At 43.7% G+C, this 23,078-nt stretch overlaps 1 protein-coding gene across 1 annotated transcript in view; it reads right to left on the bottom strand.

Moving 5' to 3' along the window:
• The window catches only part of OAS3 (2'-5'-oligoadenylate synthetase 3), a 31,678-nt gene that overhangs the window by 1,932 nt on the left and 6,668 nt on the right, over positions 1 to 23,078 (bottom strand). Inside the window, exons 8-17 of the mRNA XM_020978034.2 lie at positions 17,925 to 18,155; positions 15,506 to 15,788; positions 13,594 to 13,769; positions 11,767 to 12,017; positions 10,906 to 11,050; positions 10,149 to 10,322; positions 4,007 to 4,289; positions 1,805 to 1,980; positions 887 to 1,125; positions 206 to 353 (exon numbers count right to left, since the gene is read on the bottom strand). Coding sequence (XP_020833693.1) covers positions 206 to 353; positions 887 to 1,125; positions 1,805 to 1,980; positions 4,007 to 4,289; positions 10,149 to 10,322; positions 10,906 to 11,050; positions 11,767 to 12,017; positions 13,594 to 13,769; positions 15,506 to 15,788; positions 17,925 to 18,155 — 2,106 coding nt within the window. The remainder of the gene's footprint in view (positions 1 to 205; positions 354 to 886; positions 1,126 to 1,804; positions 1,981 to 4,006; positions 4,290 to 10,148; positions 10,323 to 10,905; positions 11,051 to 11,766; positions 12,018 to 13,593; positions 13,770 to 15,505; positions 15,789 to 17,924; positions 18,156 to 23,078) is intronic.

Raw genomic sequence — 23,078 nt, 5'->3', positions numbered from 1 at the left:
GCCTGGTTCTGGTTCACATCATCATCTGTGGGTAAGGAAGGATTATCTGGACTCAACAACTATCTCCTTTTCTCTTCCTCTTTCCTGATCTGCTCAGCTCTGGACATCTTCAGGGTTTTCACTTCCTTGCCAGAGGTGCCATTACATGTCCTCAGGAGATTCCAAACCCCTTCCCTAATTCTGAGCTACTGAAGATTTCTCTCACCTTCAATGCCCAGGGTTGGACAAAGTCCCCAGACTTGTTTGCACAGCATACAGAATTTGCATAGGAGGCAGCTTCCTTTGCCAATAGGTCCCAGCGGGTGCCATGGCCCAGATTCCCAGTTGGGTCAGCAGGATCCAGGATGATTGGCCTATGGGTACCATTCAAGAGATTCTATCTCAGTTAGAGCTAACTCTACATGTATGGATTATCCACAATCCATTTCTTACATCAGACTAATTCTCCTATTCCATTCCTGGTTCTCAGTTTCCTCATCTAAAAAATCAAGGGGTTAGACTAGATGACCTTGGAGGTCCTTTTTAGCCCCAAATATGTGATCCTGAGATCCCTAACATATCCCTCTGGTGCCTTCTTCCACTGCCTCACAAATAGAGACCTACATCCCTGCCCCTTGTCCCTTGGGTGCTAAAGAACTCAGGATTCTGCCTAGTCAGAGAAACACATGGGGGGTGCAGTTATAATATATCAGTTGTTGCGAGGGTCAAAAAGAGATGATATTTGTAAAGCAATTAGCACAGTGCCTGGCATGTAGTAAGCACTTAATAAATTCTTGTTCTCTTTCTCCTTCCTTTAAGGATCTAGCACTTAACACAAGGTGCCTCTCGTTTTGACTTAAGGGAGTGAATACTATACAAGAAGGGGAGGGAAAGAATGGGTTAGAACCTGGGTTTCCGGAGTTGCTGAGTCAGGAAATTTTTGATGATCTCATTATCAGGATCATAGTTGACCTTCCAGTAGATACAGAGGTTCTTGTAATTCTGGACCAATTCCAGGACTGTCCTGAAGCCTTCAGCCATGTTGAACTGAGATGTCCCATTCCCCTGTTCCCAGGCATAGATGGTCAAGAGCTCAAGTGCATACTGTGGGGGAAGCGCTCCTCTCCCTTTGGGAGCTCTCATACACTGGTGGGAAAAGGCAGAAAGGGCAATGGGCAAAAAGGTCACTGCCCTCCCCACTCCCCCCCACCTCCGGAGGTCCAGGAGCTGGTTTGTATTGTTGGTAGACTAGCTGGTGGGAAAGAGCAGAGGATTTGGAGTCAGAAGGCCAGGGTCTGAATCCTGATTCTATTGTTTGTCACCTGTGTGGCCTTGGGCAAGACACGCATCTTTGTGGGGCCATGGTTTCCTATTCTATAAAATGAAGGAGTAGGACAAGGTGACCTCCAAGACCATTGTGAACTATTATTCTTATGATTCTGTGGGTGGTGGTGATTGAGAAAGAAAATTATCTGGGGAAGGGCAGACATGTAACCTCAGAGCCAGCTGGGTGTTACCCAGGAAGTTGGACCACAGCTGCTCCCAGCTTCTGAGAAGAAGCCACTCATTTCCTGTCCCTGCCTTCCCTTTAACTAAACCTTAGAACATGGAATATCAGATGTGGAAAGGACCTTATGATACAGAATATCAGGGCTGGGAGGGGCCTTGGAACAGGGAATGTCTGATTTGGAAGGATTTTTAGAACATAAAATTTCAAAATTGAAAGTAAATGTGTACCATAGAAAGTACAGTTGGAAGAAACCTTGGAACACCCCCAAAGGAAGCTCAGCCCTGAAGAATGGAGGGGCTGACTACTGGGCTTTACCTGTTTGTACCAGTGCTTTACCAGGCGGATCAGACTCTTCAGCTTGGTGGGGCGAGAGATAACAAAATCTCGCTGCAGTTCTGTGAAGCAGGAGGAGAATTCACCTCCATTATTGTAGCTGTCGATGAGATCAATGTAGACCTGGGTATCAGGTTTTGTGCCTGAGCTCAACTGACCTAAAATGAGGAGAAAAGAAACACACCACATTTATCAGTGTATTAAGCTCACCACTGTGTAAGGTGCAGATTGTGGACTTTTGTGGAAACTCTTGTGTGAGATACCAGCAAAACTGAAGGTGTATTTCATCTTGAAAACCTGAGGTCTCATGGCTTAGTGAGTTTTGTATATGTTGTTTTACAATGTCTTACCCATTCAGGGTCTGACCTAAGGGATCATTCATCAGTACATCAGGGACAGCTAAAGGATCATGGGGCCACAGAGTCAGAGCTAGAAGGGACCTCACAGGCCATGGAGTCCAACGCCTTCATTTGCCTGATGAGTGAAGGAGATGACCCCTCTGGAGAGGTAAAAGACCCGGGTCCTAAGTCCAGCTCTACCACCAACTCTCTGTGATTTTAGGTGTCTAAACCAGGGCTTAGCATTGTGTTTGGCATGTAAGTGCTTCATCAATGCTGGCTGACCAACTAGTTGACTGATCTATGATCCCTTCTAGTCCTGGCATTCTCCATGATCTCAATCAATTTTACTTCATACATTTTTTTTTAAAGAAAGAAAGGGAGAGGTGGAAAGAAAGGAGACAGCAAAAGAGGATGAGAGGAAGGAAGGAAGGAAGGAAGGAAGGAAGGAAGGAAGGAAGGAAGGAAGGAAGGAAGGAAGGAAGGAAGGAAGGAAGAAGGAAGGAAGGAAGGAAGGAAGATAATGTATCAGGCTTTATATCCTGCTCAGGAAGATAGAAAAGGAGAAAAAGAAAAAGAGAGAAGGATAACAAGAGTGAAAGGGGGAAGGAAAGAGAAGGGAAGAAAAACAAAGAGATAATAATTACAGCTAACATTAATATTGAAGTTTTCAAAGTATATGTGTGTGTGTGTGAACAGGAATTTTACTGAGCCAGTTTCTAACCTGAGAATGCTTAGAGCCACACAAAGCAGGCCTAGAGACTGGAGTGACAATAATCAAATAGTTTATAATCAGTTTCAAAGTAAGGAATGTTCTCTTGGGTGAAGTAAAAGCACAGGTTATATACTTAAATCACAACTGGGGAAGGTGGATTACAAACAATCATTTAGTGGTTTCTCACAATAAATCCATAAGTCTCATAATACAATAATTCTGGAGTCAAGTCTTTGTGGATTGTGATCACCTCCCCTAAAGTACAGAACCAGAGTTCTGAGACATGAACGGGTTATACAATCTTTGATTCCATTCACTTAAGGTCCAGTGATTGTGAGCCATTGTCAGAGTTTTGATTAATCAGTTTAAGCTGCATTGGGAGCTCTGACTCTGAAGTCAGAGAGGCAGCTCTGGAGAAAACTAAATTATTGATTTAGTCATACACAGATCATATCAATTAATATGAAAATTATAAATTCATATATATGTGTATATACACACACACACACACACACACACACACATATATATATATATATATATATATATATATACTCACATACACGTATGGTGGTTCTCATGACAACCTTGGAGCTATTACAATCTCCATTTTACAGATGTGAAAACTGAGGCTTAGAGAAGTTAAGTGACCTGGTCACACAGTGGTTTAGGAAGGATTTGAACACAGGTATTTCAGCTTTTCTGATTCCGAGTCCCCTCTTCCATTGAGATGATCAGACAGAGAGAGAGGAAAGGAAAAAGAAAGGAAGGGAGAAAGACCAGGAGAGGAACCAAGGGAAGTGGGAGTTGGGGAGAAGAAAGAGAAAAAAAAAAGCTGGCTACAAGGTGTGATTGCTTAATTTGGAGTGGTTACCTAGTCGTAAATCACAGCAGGTGCTAACTAGGGTTTAGTCAACACCTCGAAATATATTTGAAAGCAAACAAGCAGCAAAGGAGTTTGCATTTTGCTTTCGGGGTGTTAGAGATCTGGACAGGCATCACCGTTGGACAAAAGAGAGGGTGTTTTTACAGACATGGAGAAGAACACCAGGGGTTAGGAGAGTGAGCCCAGCCCCTGGGGAAAATGAGGGCGGAGGGGAGCTCCTTCATCTCCCTTTAAAAGCAGCTCACCCAAAGCATTGAAGGCAGGAAGCACATCGAAGTCCACGCTGTGGTCCAGGGTCTTGGACGTCAGCGTGAAGCTGAGCACCCGGGGATTCTCCCACTTGGAGATCTCAAATTTGACGTCAAATTGCTTCTCCCGCCGGCAGGCTTCCAGCTGTGCTCGGATTTCTGCGATAATTTCCGCGCGGTTAGCCCCTTGGTCGGTGAATCCACGGAAACAGCTGAGGAACACCACGAGGTCGGCGTCGGAGCGGCCCCTCAGGGCGGTGCCCTTGCCCGAGGAGCCTCCCTGAATGAGGGGAGGCGAAAGGAAAGGGGAAAGTGTCAGGTCAGAGCTGAGACCAGGGATCACTGAGCTGCAGGAGCCGTCTGGGCAAAAGACACTCTCGCTTGGAATGCAGTGGACAGAGACCCTGGGATAATGACCTCCAGGGGCAGAGGCCTTGGGACAAAACATAGGGAAGCTGTTCTTCCACTCCGATGCTGGGAAAGAGACCATTTATTAGCTTCTGAATATCGGCTGTGTGCTGGAGCCGGCTTGCACAACCTGTGAAAGATGATTGTTAAATTTGCAGCGAGTATTTATAATTTAAAAATTGACAAACACTACAAATTAGGGTTTCATTTATTGTTTTGTTGGTTGTCTGGACAGAAGAAATTGATGGAGAAAATGTTAGTGGTGCAGATTAAACATAAAAGTTGGTCATACTATTTTTTTTTTTGCCTTTTTCTTTTTTTTGGTGAGGCAATCGGGGTTAAGAGACTTGCCCAGGGTCACAGAGCTAGTAAGTGTCATGTGTCTGAGGTTGGATTTGAACTCAGGTCCTCCTGACTTCAAGGCTAGAGCTTATCCACTGTGCCACCTAGTTGGCCCAGCCTTTTTTTTTTTTAATTTAAATTTTATTTTATTTTAAGGAAGCCCTGGAGAGGGAAAGTGACTTTTCCAAAGTCATTCCACTTCTACTGAAATTGGGACCAAGCTGAGGTAGAATACTTAAGTGGAATTCAATTCTGATGGTCTCACAGACTGGTACAGTTGGAAGGAATGTTGATCACCTTGTTCAACCTCTTATTTTACAGAAGGCCCTAGGTGTTGAAGTGGATAGAGTGCTGGGCCTGGAGCTACATCTGATTTCAAATCCTCCCTCAGACACTTACTAGCTGTGTGACCATGGGCCTGGGAGGGGTCAGCACATTTAATTTTGATTTTTTATTAAAAAATTTAGAGCCTCTACCTGTAAGGGGAATAGGGAAACCTAGCTTTGACATAAAGCCTGAACCAAAGCCGAGTGATAAGGGCTATATCCATCACTTCACAGCTGTCCACCTCAGTTTCCCCAACTGTAAAATGAGGTCATTTTACCTCTTAGAGTTGTTGTGAGGATGATTTGAGATATTTGTAAAGTGCTTTGCAAAGATTAAAGCACTATATAAATACTACTACTATTTATTATTACTATTGAAACAGAGGCCCAGAATTAGTGTTGGAACAGGACCTAGAACCCCAGGTGTCTTGACTCCCAGTCTACTCCTCTTTCTGCCAGGCTGGTGAAATTTGGCTTTCCTGGGGGGTACTGGCTTTCTCAGAAGAGTTGCTTCTGGTCTCACATCTCACTATAAGCACTTGAGCTAAGAAATGGGGCTGACAGATGAGCCGTGGCCCCATGTTTACTCACCCTCCCTAGGGATCCCATCGGCAGGAAAGTTTGAAAAGCCAAGGAGGGTGAAACTTCAAAAGAAAGAAAAGGTCTACAAGATGGCGGAGTCAAAAGTGTTCCCAGGACACTCTAGCCCCTTACTAGGAGCTGAGGTGTTGGCTTCTTTCCTAGATCTTACCCCTCCTTGTTATGAAAATTCTAAAAACTGTTAGGAGGATTTTAATATTCCTTTTACTCGTTCTTATTATTCAAGGCTTAGAGCTATTCCTGCTGCAACTTTTGGTTAGCTGAAAGCCTGTCTCATGTGGCTAAAAACCTGAGTAATGCGATGATAGAACTAATTTTTAAAAAATTAAACTTTTAGACATTCCTCAATAAGAATCAAGAGAATTTGAGCTTCCCAAAGTGATTTAGTCATTGGTGGAAGGATTATCCTGTAGGCTTGTAGATCTCCCCTCTCAATCAGCCCATTGCCCTCTAAATGTTATTCAGTAACGTCTGACTCATCCTATTGGGGTTTTCTTGGCAAAGGTACTGGAATGGTTCTTAGCAAATATACTGGAGTGGTTTGCCATTTCCTTTTTCAGCCCATTTACCAGATGAGGAAACTGAGGCAAACAGGGTTAAGTGACTTGCCCAGGCTCACACATCTACTCAGTGTCTGAGGCCACATTTGAACTCACATCTTCCTGACTCCAGGTCCAGTGCTGAGCCACCTAAATGTGTAATTGTAACCTGACTTAGCTTACCTATGGAGTCTGTTTAACTAGGTTTGTTTCCTTAGGGGATGTATGCAATTATGATTCTGTTGAAGTTTGTTCATTGTTTATGATATTGAAGGAAGCACATGGTATTATGAATCTGTCTTTTATTTAAACTTTTAAATCTAAAGAAAGTATGAGATTGCAATATATACAAAAATAATTTCTTTGTCTCTCTCATGTAATTTTGTCTATAAAAAGCCTCATTAGAATCCTAATCTGAGTTCAGTGTTATTTTTCTACCTCTTGAATTTCTGCTTAAGCATAATAAAACCTAGATTTTTACCTCCATAATTTCTTCATTTGTGGTAGATTTATCTTGGCAGCTAGAATCTGTCACATGAACGCAAAGAAGAGATATTTAACCCCTAACATCCTAAAGGGCCCCACTTCTCCTCACTCTGGGCTGGTTAAGCAGTGGGGAGGAAGGGTCACTTCCCAGCCTGCCCTCGTCCATAGGCTGTGGTGCTTTTTTTTTTTTGTGAGGCAGTTGGGGTTAAGTGACCTGCCTGGGGTTACACAGCTAATGTCAGATGTCTGAAGCCACATCAGGTCCTCCTGGGTACTCTTTCTTTCTGGGTAGACTTTGAGGAAGTACCTAATAGGTTACCACTGTTGGCACCTAGGGACTGCCCTCCTTCTTCCCTCATCCCAGGAGAGTCAAGCTGTTCACTCATTCCCCCATTCCCCATCCTTCATCTTTCGTGGGGCTCTTCCCATACCAGGATCTGCCTCTACCTTCTTCTGTAATGGAGAACACATCAGCAGCCCTTTAAATTTTCTACTCTGGGACATAGCCCTGATCACCCTGCCTAGGTTCTGGCTCTATGTCAAAGCTAGATTTCCCTATTCCCCATACAAGTATAGGTTCTAGGTTAGGGTCAAAGAAAGCTGCTGACTCCACTCCCATCCCCACATGAGAAGAAAGAACACAGGATATAGGGTAGATCTGACTTCTAGTCTGGACAATACAACTTACTAGCTGTACGATCTTGGGCAAGTAACTAACACTCAGTGCCTCAGTTTCCGCCTCTGTAAAATGCAGATAATGAGCTCTACCATGCCTCCCTGCCAAGGTTGATACAAAGATCTAATGAGATAAAGTGAGATGTCTAAAGGACTTTATAATAGCAATGGCTTCATACCAGGTTGTCCTGGTGTTCTGACCCCCATGTGACTGAACCTTCTTTGACTAACCCTGGTATGTCTAGATTTTGAATTTACCTTGGTTCATTTAATCAACAAACATTTACTGGGCAAGGCTTTGCCCTGAGTGCTATGAGAAAGATGGAGGTGCTTAATAATAGTTATAATAACAGCAACATTAATGTTTCTTATCAAGTTGGGATCACATAAGACAGGTTCTCCTGTAGCTATGATGCCAAGCAAACAGGGATGTGACTCGGGTATGCTGGAAAATATTTAACAACTAGCTGCCCTCTTACCCCCAAATTTATCCACAATACTCTTTTCAATTTAACCTGCATTATTAGCATTTTATCCATTACTTTCTTAAGTCTGGACACTCAATAAAACAATGCACCTGTGTGATCCTGGGCAAGTCACTTAACCCTTTGCTAACTTTGCCTCATCAAAAAACAAACAAACAAAAAACAATAAACCAAGCCCTGATTCATAGTGTCAGTCTATTTCCAAAGTGTAAATGCTCCCACTGAAAATTTAACAATTAGCTCTCAGAGCTGGAATGAACTGGCTCCAGCTCACCCCTGGATGTGCGCCACAGAGAGGTACAGACAGGCTGTGAGTATACATGGGTGCACAGACCTAGAGTTGGAAGGAACCTCAGAAATCATTCTAGTCCATTCACCTCATCTTACTGAGAAAGAAACTGAGGCCCAGGAAGTAAAATGATACCCAAGGCCACACAAGAAAATATCAGAGGTTGGATTTGAACCCAGGTTGTCTGACTACAGAGTCAGGGAAGGCTTCATAGAATGATGGGTAGTATCTAGTCTGACAGAGATGATGTTGGGGTAGTACTCCAGTGGGAGGGGCCATTGTGACCCACATCTTCTGGAGGCTTTTCTCTTCCCCCCGATCCAACCTCCATGCCACCCTACGTCCCATTCAGAAGTCTTAGAAGAGACCTTCTACACCAACCCCTGGAGAGAAATGATTATTAATAACCAATGATTTGGGAAGATCCAGAGTTTCTCCCCTTTTCTAAAGTCCAGATTTTAAATGTTCAGTAGCTTGACAGAGTCAAGTTACAGTGCATCCGACTGTGGCTGATCAGACCTACAGGAGTTCAGAATGTTCTACCACAGGTAGGGTACACATAGTCCATGTGAACATTTGGGGTGGATTCTCTAAATTTGCACATCTGAGTCAGAATACTCGCAATCAAGACTGGTTTGCCAAAAGTGATAGGGAAATTCAGAAGCTGTTAAATGGAAAAAAGAGAACCCTACAGGGTTTACCAGCAGGTTAGTTCATCCATCTCCAAGAAGGCAGTATTTAACTCCAACAAAATTAAAGCATAAGCAAAGCTTATAGGTAGTAAATTCCAGAGGAAGGTTTTTAACCCAGGCCTTCTTAATCCAGGTTCTTTTCACTATGCCTTAAGGTTCTGCTTGGTTCTGACTCCAGACACTATCTTGGGAGTTGTCTGTCTCTGGATAAAAGCTGAACTTTATACTTCTCCTGGGACTTTGAAGTTGGTTCTGATGCGGTTTAAGGGTTCAGGGACCCCAAAATCACAACACATGAGTCCTGTCCAAAAGAATTCGACCCAAGCCTTCTTTCAGCCAAAGACAAGGTTTATTAGAACAGCAGTCATACTGGCAGACTCTTAAGGAGTCTGAACATTAGTAAGCTATTGGCTAGATTTTAAGAATCTAAGCAGTGGCTAGATTTTAGGAATCTGAGCAGTGGCTCGATTATAAGAATCTAAGCAGTGGCTAGATTTTAAAAATCTAAGCACCTTAATGGAGACAAGGTGGACCTTATATACAGAAAGACTGTGGGAGGGACTTAGGAGTGGCCAGTAAATTGAGGTGAACAGAACTCCTGGGGACCTGGACCTCATGGCCTATGGAGAATGGAGCCTAGCTAGGATTAAGGGTGGGAAATGGCCAGGGGCCATAGAGAGGTCCACAATGAAAGGCCAGTTGATGGGATTATAACCTCAGGTAAATGCCAGAAATTTGGCCATATGGGAAAGTCCAGGGTTTTTCCTTTCTGGAGCCCAGATCCCAACCCCATCAGTTCAGTATCTAGGCAAGGCCCCTTGGTAACTTTACTTACCACTGTGCCCTGGTGTTCACTAAAGAAAAACAACTTGACTTAGGAGCTGGGGGATAGGGAGATGGAGTAGAGTAGATTTCTAGGAATTCTTTCAGTAAATTAGAAGAGCTGACAGATCTGCTCTTATCCTTGGCTCATTCCTCCTCAGTCAAAGGAGTTATCTACTCTGCTTATAAGACACTTCATCTCTGTCTGCCTCAGTTTCTTCATCTGTAAAATGGGGATAATATTAGTACCTACCTCTCAGGGTTATTGTGAAGATGGAATGAGAGAATCTTTGTGAAGTGCTTACTTAGCTCAGTGCCTAGAACACAGCTGGTTCTTAATAAATGCATTTTCTCTTCCTTCCCTTCCTCTTATACCTCCCAGATGAACTCTATCCCTAATTCCAACTCTAGTCCCCTCTGGTTACGGGGCATGCCAGACCCTTCCTTTGTGGGCTCTGTTGTATGTGTGGCTCACCTTGACTACTTTGAGCACCTTAGTGGATGAATTCCGGAAGCAGTTTTCTTTCAGAAATGAGCAGATGATGTCCACAGCTCTGCTCACCTGACCCAGGAATTCTCGGTTGGGCTGGAGGAATTTACTGATGAAATTGTCCAGGTCCCAGGATGGAGTTTGTTGAAGCAGAGCTGGCTGAAGAGAAAGACACCAGGGATCAAAGAATTGTAGATTCAGAGCTGGAAGGGACTGCAGAAGCCGACCCCTTCATTTTGACAGATGAGAAAACTGAAGCCCAGCAAAGTTAATTCATTCACCCAAAGTCAAACAGGTAGGATATGAACTCAGAGCCAGGCTCTTTGTACTGTATCTTGCTGGCCTGGACTTTGGTCTAGGGCTGGGGTGACAGTGTGGATGTGGGGATTCCCTTAATTGAAAACAAACAAACAAACAAATGAAAAACAATTGAAGCTCAAATATAGCCAGGCAGCCCAATTAATCTTCCACCATCACCAACAAAACAAAACGAAACAAAAACATACAAGACTACATCTGTCTTCAGTGTTGACCTAGGTCCTAGTCTGGTACCCTGGGCCCTTCTGAGGCTCAGTCTTCTCATCTGCAAAAGGGCAACAAGAAGGCTTGGCCTATCCAGCCCACCCCCCCGCCCCGAACCACTTCATCATAACTGATTTCATCAGGATACCAGTGTTTGGGGCAGAGAGCACTGTCTTCCCCTTGAGAGGGGAGCATTTTCCAAAGAGGCCCTGCCTCTTACCATCACATCCCATGGTTGCACTGGAGACCCATCCCCATTCACAAAGCAGGGCTGACAACCACAGGTTTCAGCTTCCTGGACCAGCCTCTCCCAGCTCCCCTGGCCCACATTCCAGGTTGGGTCTGCTGGGTCCAGGATCAGGGGCCTGTAGTTTGGAGTAGAGAGAATAAATGAAGGGTAAGCTTTCCCATCATGGGACTAACTAGATAGGCAGAGGGCAGGCTAGAGGGAAGGACAAGAAGAAGGAATATGAGGTAGAGGAAGTCTGGACAAAGCAGACTGGAGAAGAAATAGCTAAGGAGCTCCAGAGCATCCCTTGAGAACAACCTTGAGAAGGGAAACTCATTGTCACTGTGGAGAGAGTGCTGGACTTGAGGCCAGGAAGACTTGAATTAAAAGTCATGTGACCCAGGACAGATCCCTTAACCTCTCAGCCTCAATTTACTTATCTGTAGAATGGGGATAATAGCTCCTATTGGATAGGGTTGCTGTGAAGGATCTCAGGAGAAAACAGGTGTAAAGCATTTTACAAACCTTAAAACACTCTCTAAATGTTAGATCCAGTTATTATTGGTTCTTTAGCTCCCCAGTGTCTCCAAATAACCTTGCTTTCTTCACAGTACTGCCTAGCTCTGATTCTGCTGCTCTAGAATAATTTTAGAGCCATTTTTTTCACAGGTATTTGTAGGGGTTTGGGGGAGAGCTCAAGCAAGACACTACTTTTACTCTGCCATCTTGGCCCTAGCTCTGACTCTGGCTTGGCTTTGCTGTATAGCAAGGAAGATTCTGGGCTCATGGCTTTCAATTCCAGGGGAGCAAAGTGGGAAGGCCTGGAAAGCGGGAGGTGAAAAGACTTGATACCTAGGCTTCCCCAGATGCTTTTGTAGGCAGCTCCTGATGGCTTTATCCTCAAAGTCATAGTTGACGGTCCAGTAGATGCAGAGTTGCTGGTAGGCCCGGATTAGGCCCAGGACTGTCAGGAAGCCTTCAGCCATGTGGAATTTGTCCTTCCTGCCTGCTTGCTCCCAGGCATAGATGGTCAGGAGTTCCAGGGCATAGACTGAAGGCAAATGCTTATCATCTTGTTGGCCTGCTTCATACTGTGAAGTAACCTAATGAGACCCAAACCAGTCAATCAATCCACAAGTCTTTACTGCTGTGTGTCTTGACCCACCCTGAGTACTACAGGGAACAGAAAAGAAGACAGTCTTCCTGGTCTTTCAGAGCATAAACTCTAGTTGAAGAAGTAAGTAAAATACCTAGATAAAATGAGAATGAGACCTGATAAGCTACCTCATAGGGTTGTTTATGAGGTTCAAAAGCGATATTTTATATCGGGGGCATTCTGGTCTCAGGGACCCATAAACACTTAAAAATTACTGAGGATTCCCCAAAAGCTTCCATTCATGTGGGTTATATCTATCATATTATTATATTAGAAATTAAAGTACTTATCATACTAGAAATTATAAGTTCAAAAGTCAAAGGAGAGATGAACAAAATTCAAAGTAGAAACATCTATTGAACTAATAAATAAAGGTAGGAGGTATTTTTTAAAAAAACAGCAATAAAATAGATAAACCATTGACTAATTTGATTAAAATGAGAAACAACAAAAGCAGATTACCAGTACTAAAAATGAAAAAGTGTGATTATACAACCAATAAAAATGAAATAAAAACAATTAATAGGAGCTATTTTGTTTAACTATATGCCAATAAAACTGACAATCTAAATAAAATAGATGAATATTTGGAAAAATATAAATTGCCCAGGTTAACATAATAGGAAATCAAGTGCTTAAATGACCCTATCGTAGAAAAAAAAATAGAATAAGCTATAATTGAACTTTTAAAGAAAAAAAAAACCTGGGACCAGATAGATTTACTAGCAAATCCAACTGAACATTTAAAGAACAATGAATTTTTATACCAAATAAACTGTTTAAAAAATAGGTAATGGAGAACTACCAAATTTCTCCTATGACACAAATATAGTTTTGGTACCTAGAACAGGAAGAGTCAGAACAGAGAAGGAAAGCATAGACTAATTTCCCTAATGAATATTGATGCAAAATTTTAAATAAAATATCGGCAAAGAGATTACAGCAATGTATCATAAAGATCATACACTATGACCAGGCTGAATTTTTTTGTCTCCAGGAAGGCAGGGATGGTTCAATATTAGGAAAATTTTAAGCATAATTGACCACATGAATAACAAAACAACAAAAATCACTCTTATTTCTATAGATACAAATTTTTTGGACAAAATATAACATCCATTTTTATTTGTATTTATTTATTTTTTTAACTTTTAGGCAATTGGGGTTAAATGGCTTGCCCAGGTCACACAGCTAGTAAATGTCAAGTGTTTGGTCTGAGGCCAGATTTGAACTCAGGTCCTCCTGACTTCAGGGCCCGTGCTCTATCCACTGCACCACCTAGCTACCCCCTGTTTTTTTTTCCCATTTTTATTTTTAAAAAATACTAAAAAGCATAGGAATAAATAGTACTTTCCTTAAAATGGTAAGTAGTCTGTAGCTAAAACTGACAACAAGCATTATCTGTAATGGGATTAAATGAAAAGCCTTTCCTTTTTTAAAAAAAGAAAATAGTTCAGAGATTTGATTCCAATAGTTTTAATGACAGTGCTCCTTTATCAGTGTTAATGCGTCCCAGGTCTCACCTGCTGGTGCCAGTGTTTCATTAGAAGAATGAGATTCTTTAGCTTAGAGGGGCGGCTGTTGACAAAATCCCTCTGGAGCTCAGTAAAACATTCAGAGTAGACGCCTGCTGGAGAGCCATTGCTTAGGAGATCTACGTAGACCTGCGGTCTAGGTTTGGAGCCAGGGTTGAGAGGCCCTGTGAAGAAATAACACACATATTGTCTCTTTGCCGCAAACTAAGCTGGCTTTCTCTCCTAGGATGGGGACTCCAAAGACATAGAGAAATCATTTTCCCCACTCTGGGCCCAGGGACTCTCCTGTTCACTTCCACCATTCCCCAGATCAGAGGTCCAATAGGGAAGGTGTGAGAAACCCCATTAGGGTCATAGATTTAGACCTTAGAGATGATCCATTAGGATTCCTTCCTTTCACAGATCAGGACCCAAAAAGAGAAGTGACTTTCCTGACTGTAAAGCTAGGGTTTCTTCCATGGCGCCATCTTGTCAATAGGCCAAGGAAAGAGTGGTGCACAAACTACCGATGGACAAACAGGTTCTGAGGCTCTGCTCTGTGTAAGGTAGGTGGCACGGCCTAGCCTGGTGATCCCAAGCCTAATTCTACTGCAGACTGGTAGAAAATCTGGAATTTTGTTGGTGATTTGAATAAAGGAAGAGATGGCCTGCTCATCAAATGTGTGGATGTCTTCTAAAAAGGAAGGAGAGCTAACACACAGAATGACAATCTCAGGATCCCTAAGGATTTAGAAAGGCTATGAGCATTGGACTGAATCTAGTAAGATAAAAATCATTCATGTTTCTGTCAAAAAAAGAAAAGCAAGTTTCACATAACAGAGATCTGGGTTTTCTGTATAATCCTCTTCTATTCTATTCTAGGAGTGCCCATTTTATTTATCATTAATTATAATAAGAGCTAGCATTTATATAGAGCTTTAAGGTTTGCAAAGCTCTTTACATGTTTTAACTAATTTGATTCTCATGACAGCCCTGGGAAGCAGATGCTATTATCATCTCCCCCCCCTCCATTTTACAGATGAAGAAACGGAGGCACAGTTTAATTTTCTTAAGTGACTTGTCCAGAGTTACTCAGATGGTATGGGTCTGAGGTGGTATTCAAACTCACGCCTTCCTGACTCCTAGTCCTATGATCGATTCATTGCACCGCCTAGTTTCCTCTCTTAGACCAAAAACCCCTAATGGTGGTGGGGTCACAGTTTACATGCCTTTTGAAGAGGAGGGATCATGAAGAGTCAGACACAACTGAGCAACAAAGCCATGACATGCCCTGTTCTAAGGCCCCTCCCAGCTCTGACATCCCCTGTTCTGAGGCCCCTCCCAGCCCTAACATCCACTATCATGAGACCCCTCCCAGCCCTGACATGCCCTGTTCTAAGGCTCCTCACAGCTCTGACATTCCCTGTTCTAAGGCTCCTCCAAGCTCTGACCTTCTCTATCCTGAGGCCCCTCCCAGCTCTGACATTCCCTGTCCTGAGACCCTTCCCAGTCCTGACATTCCCTGTTCTGAGGCCCCCTCCCAGCTCTGACATTCCCTGTTCTGAGGCCCTTTTCCAGCTCAGATACTTGGCATTCTAAAGCCCCTCTCAGCCCTTACATTCTATGATCAAATGAGATAACGTATATGTAAAGTGATATGAAAATGTAAAGTGTTATATGACTATTTGCTATTATTATTATTATTCTATGAATTAGTGTTCTGCAGCCACAGAGCATGAAGTGATTTACCAAGCTTGCCTGATAAAGTATAGCAGCCCTTTGATAACTCCAGTGGAGGAAATTAAAGTCCCTGTAGAAGGCAGGGCATTTCTGAGAGTTCCAGAGTTTGGACACAACAGTTTCCTGTCTGGATCCCTTCACTGCAGGGGAGGATGCTGCCTCACAGTGCCCAGCCACTCACCCAGAGCATCAAAAGCAGGCCTCAGGGAAACTTCCATCCAGCTGTGGAGTGTGGCTGACCCCAGCCGGAATCTCAAAGCTCGAGGATCCCCCTGGGCACAGAACTGGAGGATCAAGGCCTGTGGGTGTTTCTGCCAGCAGGCTTCCAGCTGGGCCCGGATCTCAGCAAAGCCATCTGGCTGCCAGGCCCCTTGGTCAGCATAGGCCTTGAAGCAGCTGAGGAAGACGATGAGGTCAGCGTCAGAGCCGCCTCTCAAGGCCGTGCCCCGGCCGTAGGAGCCACCCTGAGGAGGACACAAGAGCAGCCCTGGCATGATGGGAACTTGGATATACGAAGACTCAGAAGGGATTCTTGAGAGGCAGTGCGGCATAGTGGGCAAAGTCCTGGATTTGGAGATATTGGACCTGGGTTCAAACCTCCTTTGGCCCTGCTATCTGTGTGACTTTGGGCAACCTGCTTCCCTCTTCTGGCCTCAGTTTCCCTTTCTTTAAAGTGAGGGAGTTGACCTAGATGACCTGTCAGGCCCCTTTCTTTTCTAAATCTTATGATCTGGTCCAACCCCTCTTATCATAAAGATGAAGAAATTGAAGGTCAGAGAAGTAGTAAGTTTCAGAACTTGGTGCCATGTTGCATTGGTACCCTGGGTGCTATACTGCCTGGCTCTTGCATCTGTGTAGTAACAGGTTGTTTTCAAAATCTTTCTAGCTTCAGCCCTTTTGAGGTAAGCAGGCATCATCACTCCTATTTTACAGATGGGGGAACTGAGTCCCAGATTGGGGAAGTGATTTGCCATCATGCACTGGTGGGGCCTTGGATCAGCAACTTGCATGTCAGTTTACCAGTTGCTTAAATGAAGGGTTGGCCTAAATGATCTCTAAGCACTCTTCTAGTACAAACATTCTCTGTCCAGAATCCAGGATTCCTGGCTCCCAGGCTCAGAGCTCCTTCTGCCATCCCATGAAAAGGACGGTGTCTCTCATTCCCTTCTTCCACCATACTAAATCAGTTGCCAAATCTTACCAATTCTGTTTCTATGACATTTCCCCTACCTGCATCCCTCCCTTCACTCATGGTGTTACCACCCCAGTTCAGACCCCCAACACCTCTTGCCTAAACTATTGCAATAGCCTTTGAACTGGTCTCTCTCTCTCTCCCTCTCTCTCCTTTTCCTCTCTCCCCTTTCTCTCTGTCTCTCTCTTTTTTCTCTCTCTCTCTCTCTGTCTCTCTGTCTCTCCTCTCTCCCCTTTCTCTCTCTCTCTCTCTCTCTCTCTCTCTCTCTCTCTCTCTCTCTCTCTCTCTCTCTCGCACACACACACACACACACACACACACACACACACAGAGTATGCTTTGAGCCACCAACCCTCTCCTCTCTTCCTCTCTCTCCCTCTTTCTCTCTCTCTCTCTCTCTCTCTCTCTCTCTCTCTCTCTCTCTCTCTCTCTCTCTCTCTCTCCCCTTTCTCTCTCTGTCTCTCTCTCTCCTTTCTCTTTCTCTGTCTCTCTCCTTTCTCTCTCTGTCTCTCTCCTTTCTCTCTCTCTGTCTCTCTCCTTTCTCTCTGTCCGTCTGTCTCTCTCTCTCTCTCTCTCTCACACACACACACACAGTATGCTTTGAGCCACCAACCTTCTCCTCTCTTCCTCTCTCTCCCTCTCTCTCTCTCTGTCTCTCTCTCCTCTCTGTCTCTGTCTCTCTGTCTCTCTCTCTCCTTTCTCTCTCTCTCTTTCTCCCCCCCCTTTCTCTCTCTCCCTCTCTGCCCCAAGACTCTCCCCTCTCCAATCCATTCTCCACACAGCTGCCAAGGTGTACAGGTCTGACCCTACCATTCCCCCGCTCCAGAACGTTCAGTGAGGCCCTAGTGCCTATAGGTCTATGACAAATTCTTCTCTTTGGTATTTAAAGCCCTTTCCAACCTGGCTCCTCACTGCCTTTCCAGATTTAAGGTAAATGAGTCCTTTCTGTGTCCACACTGGATTATTTGTTCCCTCTTGATTTCACACTGCCTGTCCCACATTCCTGGAAAGCTGTCTCTTAGAACACTTCGATTTCTTTTTTCAATTCAATTCAATAAACATTTATTAAACCCCTACTACCTGCCAGGCACTGTGCTCATATCTACCACCACCTCTTCCTGGAGGCCTTTCCTGACCTCTCTCCAGGGGGAGTGTTGCCCCACCTCCCTACACCCTCAAATCACTATATGTTTACTTTTGAAATATTTTTGTATTTTGATGTTTTCTTCAACAGATATCCTCAGTGCCTGGCACCTAGTAGGCTCTCAAGAAGTGCTCATCTATTGATGAATTGTGCCTACGGAGGCTCCCAGTCTCCAAAGGTCTTTCAGGTCTTGCCCTCTTGTCCCAGGTCCCCCACCTGTCTTCATCTTCTAGGCGGGAGGAACTTCCCGCCTCAGTCACTCACCTTAATGACTTTCATCACCCGGATCCTGGAGGCGGAGTTCTGAAAACACTTCTCCCGTAGCACCTTGCAAATGGTGTTCACTGCTTGGCTCACCTGATCCAGGAAGCCTTTCTGTGGCATGAGATAATCCTGGACAAACTTGTCCAGTGCCCTGCCCGGAGTCTGGTACAGACCCATGGCTCCAGATACAGCAGGTAGGGTTCTGAGCTGGCTCCAAGAGGAAATTGTCCCTCACCCAGGTCACAGCCAGGCCATGCCCTTTTTCAGCTCTGTTCCCCATGGGTGGGTGACTGCCAAAGGCAGTCCCGAATCTTATTGGCTCATGTGGGAGAAAAACGTCCCAGCCCTGTGGGTTAGTTTCGTTTCCTTTACAGGGCTTGTTCTGCTAGCAGAAAGAACTGAGAGGTTGGAGCCCAGAGGGAGAGGCAAGGATGGAGGGAAGGAAGAGAAGGCAAAGGAGAAGAGGGCAGTGTCTCTCCTACCAGAGAAATGAAACCAACCTCACTACTTTTGCAGCGGCTCTTCCCCTCCATGGGCAGTTCCAAACCTGCTACATACAGGAAATTAGGGCTTTTTCCTTTTTTCTTTCTCTCATCTCCTTTACTTTCGATTTCCCTTTCTACCTGGATCTTTCCCCAGCTCCCCACTGCCTGGCTCCTCTTTCCCTCTGGGCAAAACTCTAACCTCCTCGAAGATGTGGGAAAATTGGAACACTAATACATTGTTGGTGGAGGTGTGAAATTATCCAACCATTTTGGAGAACAATTTGGAACTATGCCCAAAGGGCTACAAAAATGTGCATACCCTTTGATCCCGCAATAGCACTTCTAGGGCTATAACCCAAAGAGATCAAAAAAATGGGAAAAGGACCCACGTGTACAAAGATATTCATAGCAGCTCTTTTTGTGGTGGCAAAAAACTGGAAAATGAGAGGATGCCCATCAATTGGAGAATGGCTGAGCAAGTTGTGGTATATGAATGTAATGGAATACTATTGCACTATAAGAAATGATGAGCAGGCAGACTTCAGAAAAACCTGGAAAGACTTATATGGTCTGATGCTGAGTGAAGTGAGCAGAACCAAGAGGACTTTGTACACAATAACAGCCATGTTATGCAATGACTAAGATTGTTAAACTGAACCCTTCTCAGCATTACGAGGATCTAAGACATCTCCAGAGGCCTCGTGATGGAAAATGCTGTCCACATCCAAAGAAATAACTATGGAAGTCGAATTGCTATCACTTATTTTTACCTTCTGTTGAGTTTTGTTTCCTCTTTCTGATGGTTCCTCCTATTGGTTTTAATTTTTACTTACAACTTCACTAATGTGAAAATATGTTTAATGAAAATGTAAATATCAGATTGTGCACTGTCTTGGGGAGGGTGGGGGGGAAGAAGGGGGAGAAAAACTTTCAACTCAAAAGCGTATGGAAGTGATTATTGATAAATCAAAATAAATTAATAAAATTTAAAAAAAACCTCTAACCTCCTCACCCTCAAGCTCTGCCCCACCGCCTGCCCATCCCTGCCCCCACACCTACAGATGTCACGGTTCCATGTAGCCCACCCTGCCACTGAGTCCACAGAAAAAAAGTGAAGCTCAACCAGCTGACAAAGGAACCAAACCAAGGCAAAACACCCATGATGCTCCTCTCGCAGCTGGGGAGGAGGGCGGACTCGATCCCCTGCTCTTTGGAGCCAACGCTGAGCGTTGTAACCAGTCAGAAGCTAGCTGCGCTTTCATGTATGTTATTGGTGTCATCAGGCACATTGTTATCTTGCTTCTGCACTTTTCACTCTGACAAATTCGGTACAGGGCTTGAAGTCAAGGTAGACCACGGTACAAATCTTGCCTCAGATCCTTATCAGCTGTGTGTCCCTGGGTAACTCATTTAATCTCCATTTACCTCAGTTTCCTCATCTGTACAACAGGGATAATAATAGCAGCTGCCTCACAGATTTGTTAGGAACATCAAATGAGAACATATGCAAAGTGCTTTGCAAACCTTAAAGCATTATATTATAAGTATATTATTATTATTAGTAGTAGTAGTAGTAGTAGTAGTAGTAGTAGTAGTAGTAAGCAGCTAGGGGTGCAGTAGATAGAGTGCTGGTCCTGCAGTCAGGAATACTCATCTACCTGAGTTCAAATCTGGCTTCAGACACTTCCTAGCGGTGTGACCCTGGGCAAGTCACTTTTACTCTGTTTGCCTCAGTTTTCTTATATGTAAAATGATCTGTAAAATGGCAAACCACCACAGTATCCCTTGTCAAGGAAATCCCACAAGGGGTCAACCAAGAGTTGGACATGACTGAAAAACAACTGAATGATTATCATTAATATTAATTAATTAAAGCCTTCACTTTTTAGTTGAGGAAACCAATGAGGCTGATGAGAGACTGGCAGGAGGTTACAATAGCAGGACCAGGGCTGGCTCTTCTAATTCTTTTTTTCTTTTTTTTTTCGGCTAGGCAACGGGGTGAAGTGACTTGCCCAGGGTAACACAGCTAGTAAGTGTTATATGTCTGAGGCAGGAATTGAATTTAGGTCCTCCTGAATTCAGGGCCAGTGCTCTATCCACTGCGTACCTAGCTGCCCCGGCTCTTCTACTTCTTGACTGTTAATGTCTCTATGACACCCCTCTGGTTGTCTCTTTCTCAGCCATTATTATTATGAAATTATTAATATTTATTAAAAATAATGCTGATAGCCAGCATTCATATAGTGCTTTACAGCTGGCAAAGCATTTTTAAGAATATTTTCTCATTTGAGTCTCAAAACCATCCTGGGAGGGAGGGGCTATTATTATCCTCATTTTATAGATGAAGAAACTAAGGCAGGCAGCAATGAAATGACTTGTCAAAGATCACACAGCAAGTAACTGAGTCAAGACTTGAACTTGTGTCTTCTTTACTTCAGGTCCATCACTCTAACCACTGTACCACCTTCTCTTTGTAAATTTGTTTCTTTGTATGCTTTGTTTTCATATCAAATTCACCTCCCTTTCTCACCTACTTAGTGAGCCATCCCTTCTAAAAAGAAAAGATAAAAAAGAAAGAAGAAAAAAGCAGTCAAAACAATCAATACCTTCCATCCCCATGAAAGGAGAATAAGTTCTTTTTTTTCTGTTCTTCTCTGGGACTAAGCTGCCCTCATTTCTCTTAATAATGTGGATTGCACATGTATATATCTGATTGCTTCCTGTCTCAGGGAGGAAGGAGGGAAGGGAGGGAAGAAGGGATAGAACTCAGAACTCAAAACTTAATTTAAAAGAAAACAAATGTTAAAAATTGTTTTGATGTGTAATTGCGGAAATATCTATATCTATATCTTAAAGATCTTTGCTGGCTGTGGGAAAGCAAACTCCCATATTCACTACTTGGGATTTGCAGGATCACAGATTTAGAGCTGAAAGGGACCCTTGGGGCCATCCAGTCTAACCACCTCATTTTAGATTTTTATTGTTAGTCAGTGCTGTCTGACTCTACATGACCCCATTTGGAGTTTTTGTGGCAAAGATACTGAAGCGATTTCTCATTTCCTTTGGTTTCCTTTGAAATCCTCTAAGTTTTATTTTGTGTATTTAAAAACATAATTCTGAGAAAGGGGTGTGCACGCTTCACCAAACTGCCAAAGGAGTCCAGGACTCAAAAAAGATTAGGAATTTTAGATATAAACCGTGATCATTTGAGGTGGGAAGTTCAGAAGGGCATGAACAGCTAGCAAGGTCAGGAACAGCTGCCTGCAGGAAGAGGCAGGTAAACTCAGCCTTGGAGGAACCCAGGGAATCTCAGAGGGAGAAGGGAGAAGGGAGAATATGCCTGCCATGTTTTTCCTTTATAATACTTACTTGACCCATTTTCTTCCATTATAGTCTCCTTCTGGTGCTCCATTGCTGTGGGGAAATGTACTTGGGCTCTTAAAGGTTGTCCCAGTGGAACCCCAGACCTCATGATTCCCTTTCACCTGGAAAGACTCCAAGTACAGAGTATGGCTATCTGTTGCCCAAGGGCCAGTCTACCTGAATTGGGGAGGGCACATTGCTGCAAGGTTGGCCACTAAATGATGGAGTCTTTAAATCATGATGACAGCTCTGGAGGGGTTGCTATGGGAACCCATGAATGGGCAATCTTCACAGGTCCTTGCAGTATTTATTGAAGTAAGCACCCCCATTTTTATCAATATGGAAATTGAGACCCAGGGAGGGGTACTAAGCATTTATTACTGTTGTGAGAGGCTGCCTGCAGCTGCTCCAAACCCAGTTCTCAAGATGGCGTCAATGACTGACTGGACACTAGCAATGGAGAAAAAAGTCAACTTTATTTACTTAGTAAGCATAGAGTTGGCACATAGACTGCCCAGGGGAGTAAAATTAAGGAAAGAAAATCTTCTGATCTCGGGGGTAAAAGGAGAAAATTTTCCCTTCCCCCTAACTGAAATACTAAGTGGTTTAGTGTAATAGATCTTAAAGATGCCTTCTGGGCATGTCCTTTAGACCAGGATAATAGGGATTTGTTTGCCTTTGAATGGGAAGACCCAGACACTGGAAGGAAACAACAGCTCTGCTAGAGTGTCCTCCCTTAGGGATATACTGAATCCCCCAATTTGTTTGCTCAAATTCTGGAGAGGATTTACCCCTCCCAGTGGTGTTTCCCTCAAGGTATCCAAGTCTTTGTCTTGATTTGGAGTAGTGGTCTCTGTACCACACATAAAGATCAAGGCTACATGCTGATTGTCCCAGAAAGTGCCTGACTTCCCCTTAACTCCCTACTCCTCATGGAGATGCCATCTAAATGGGACTGCTGTGCTACTTCCCAAAGGGTGAGGAATCTTCACTGGGCATCTCTTTTGATGCTATTTGGCCTCCAGGTGGTATGTCTCCAGTGCAAAGATTTAACATGATACTTGAAACAAAAACACCACTGTGTTCTACCTGCCTGCTATCTAGTACTATTCCCTAGCTCGCACATCAGTTGGTCAACAAGCATTTACTAAGCCCTTACTATATGCCGGGCATTGTGCTAAATCCTAGAAAGAGAAAAACAGTTTCTCATCTTGAGGAGCTCACAGTCTCTTAAACTGTGATCTTTAAAAAGTTCAAAAAACATAATTTCTGGGTAATTAATTATTTCATTAATAAGACCAGCATG

This window comes from Phascolarctos cinereus, unplaced genomic scaffold (genome assembly GCF_003287225.1).
Source record: "Phascolarctos cinereus isolate Bilbo 61053 unplaced genomic scaffold, phaCin_HiC Scaffold_4;HRSCAF=312, whole genome shotgun sequence".
NCBI classification, from domain to species: Eukaryota; Metazoa; Chordata; class Mammalia; order Diprotodontia; family Phascolarctidae; genus Phascolarctos; species Phascolarctos cinereus.
Note: the sequence above shows the minus strand (reverse complement) of the source record. Positions and strands in the feature narration are given on the sequence as shown.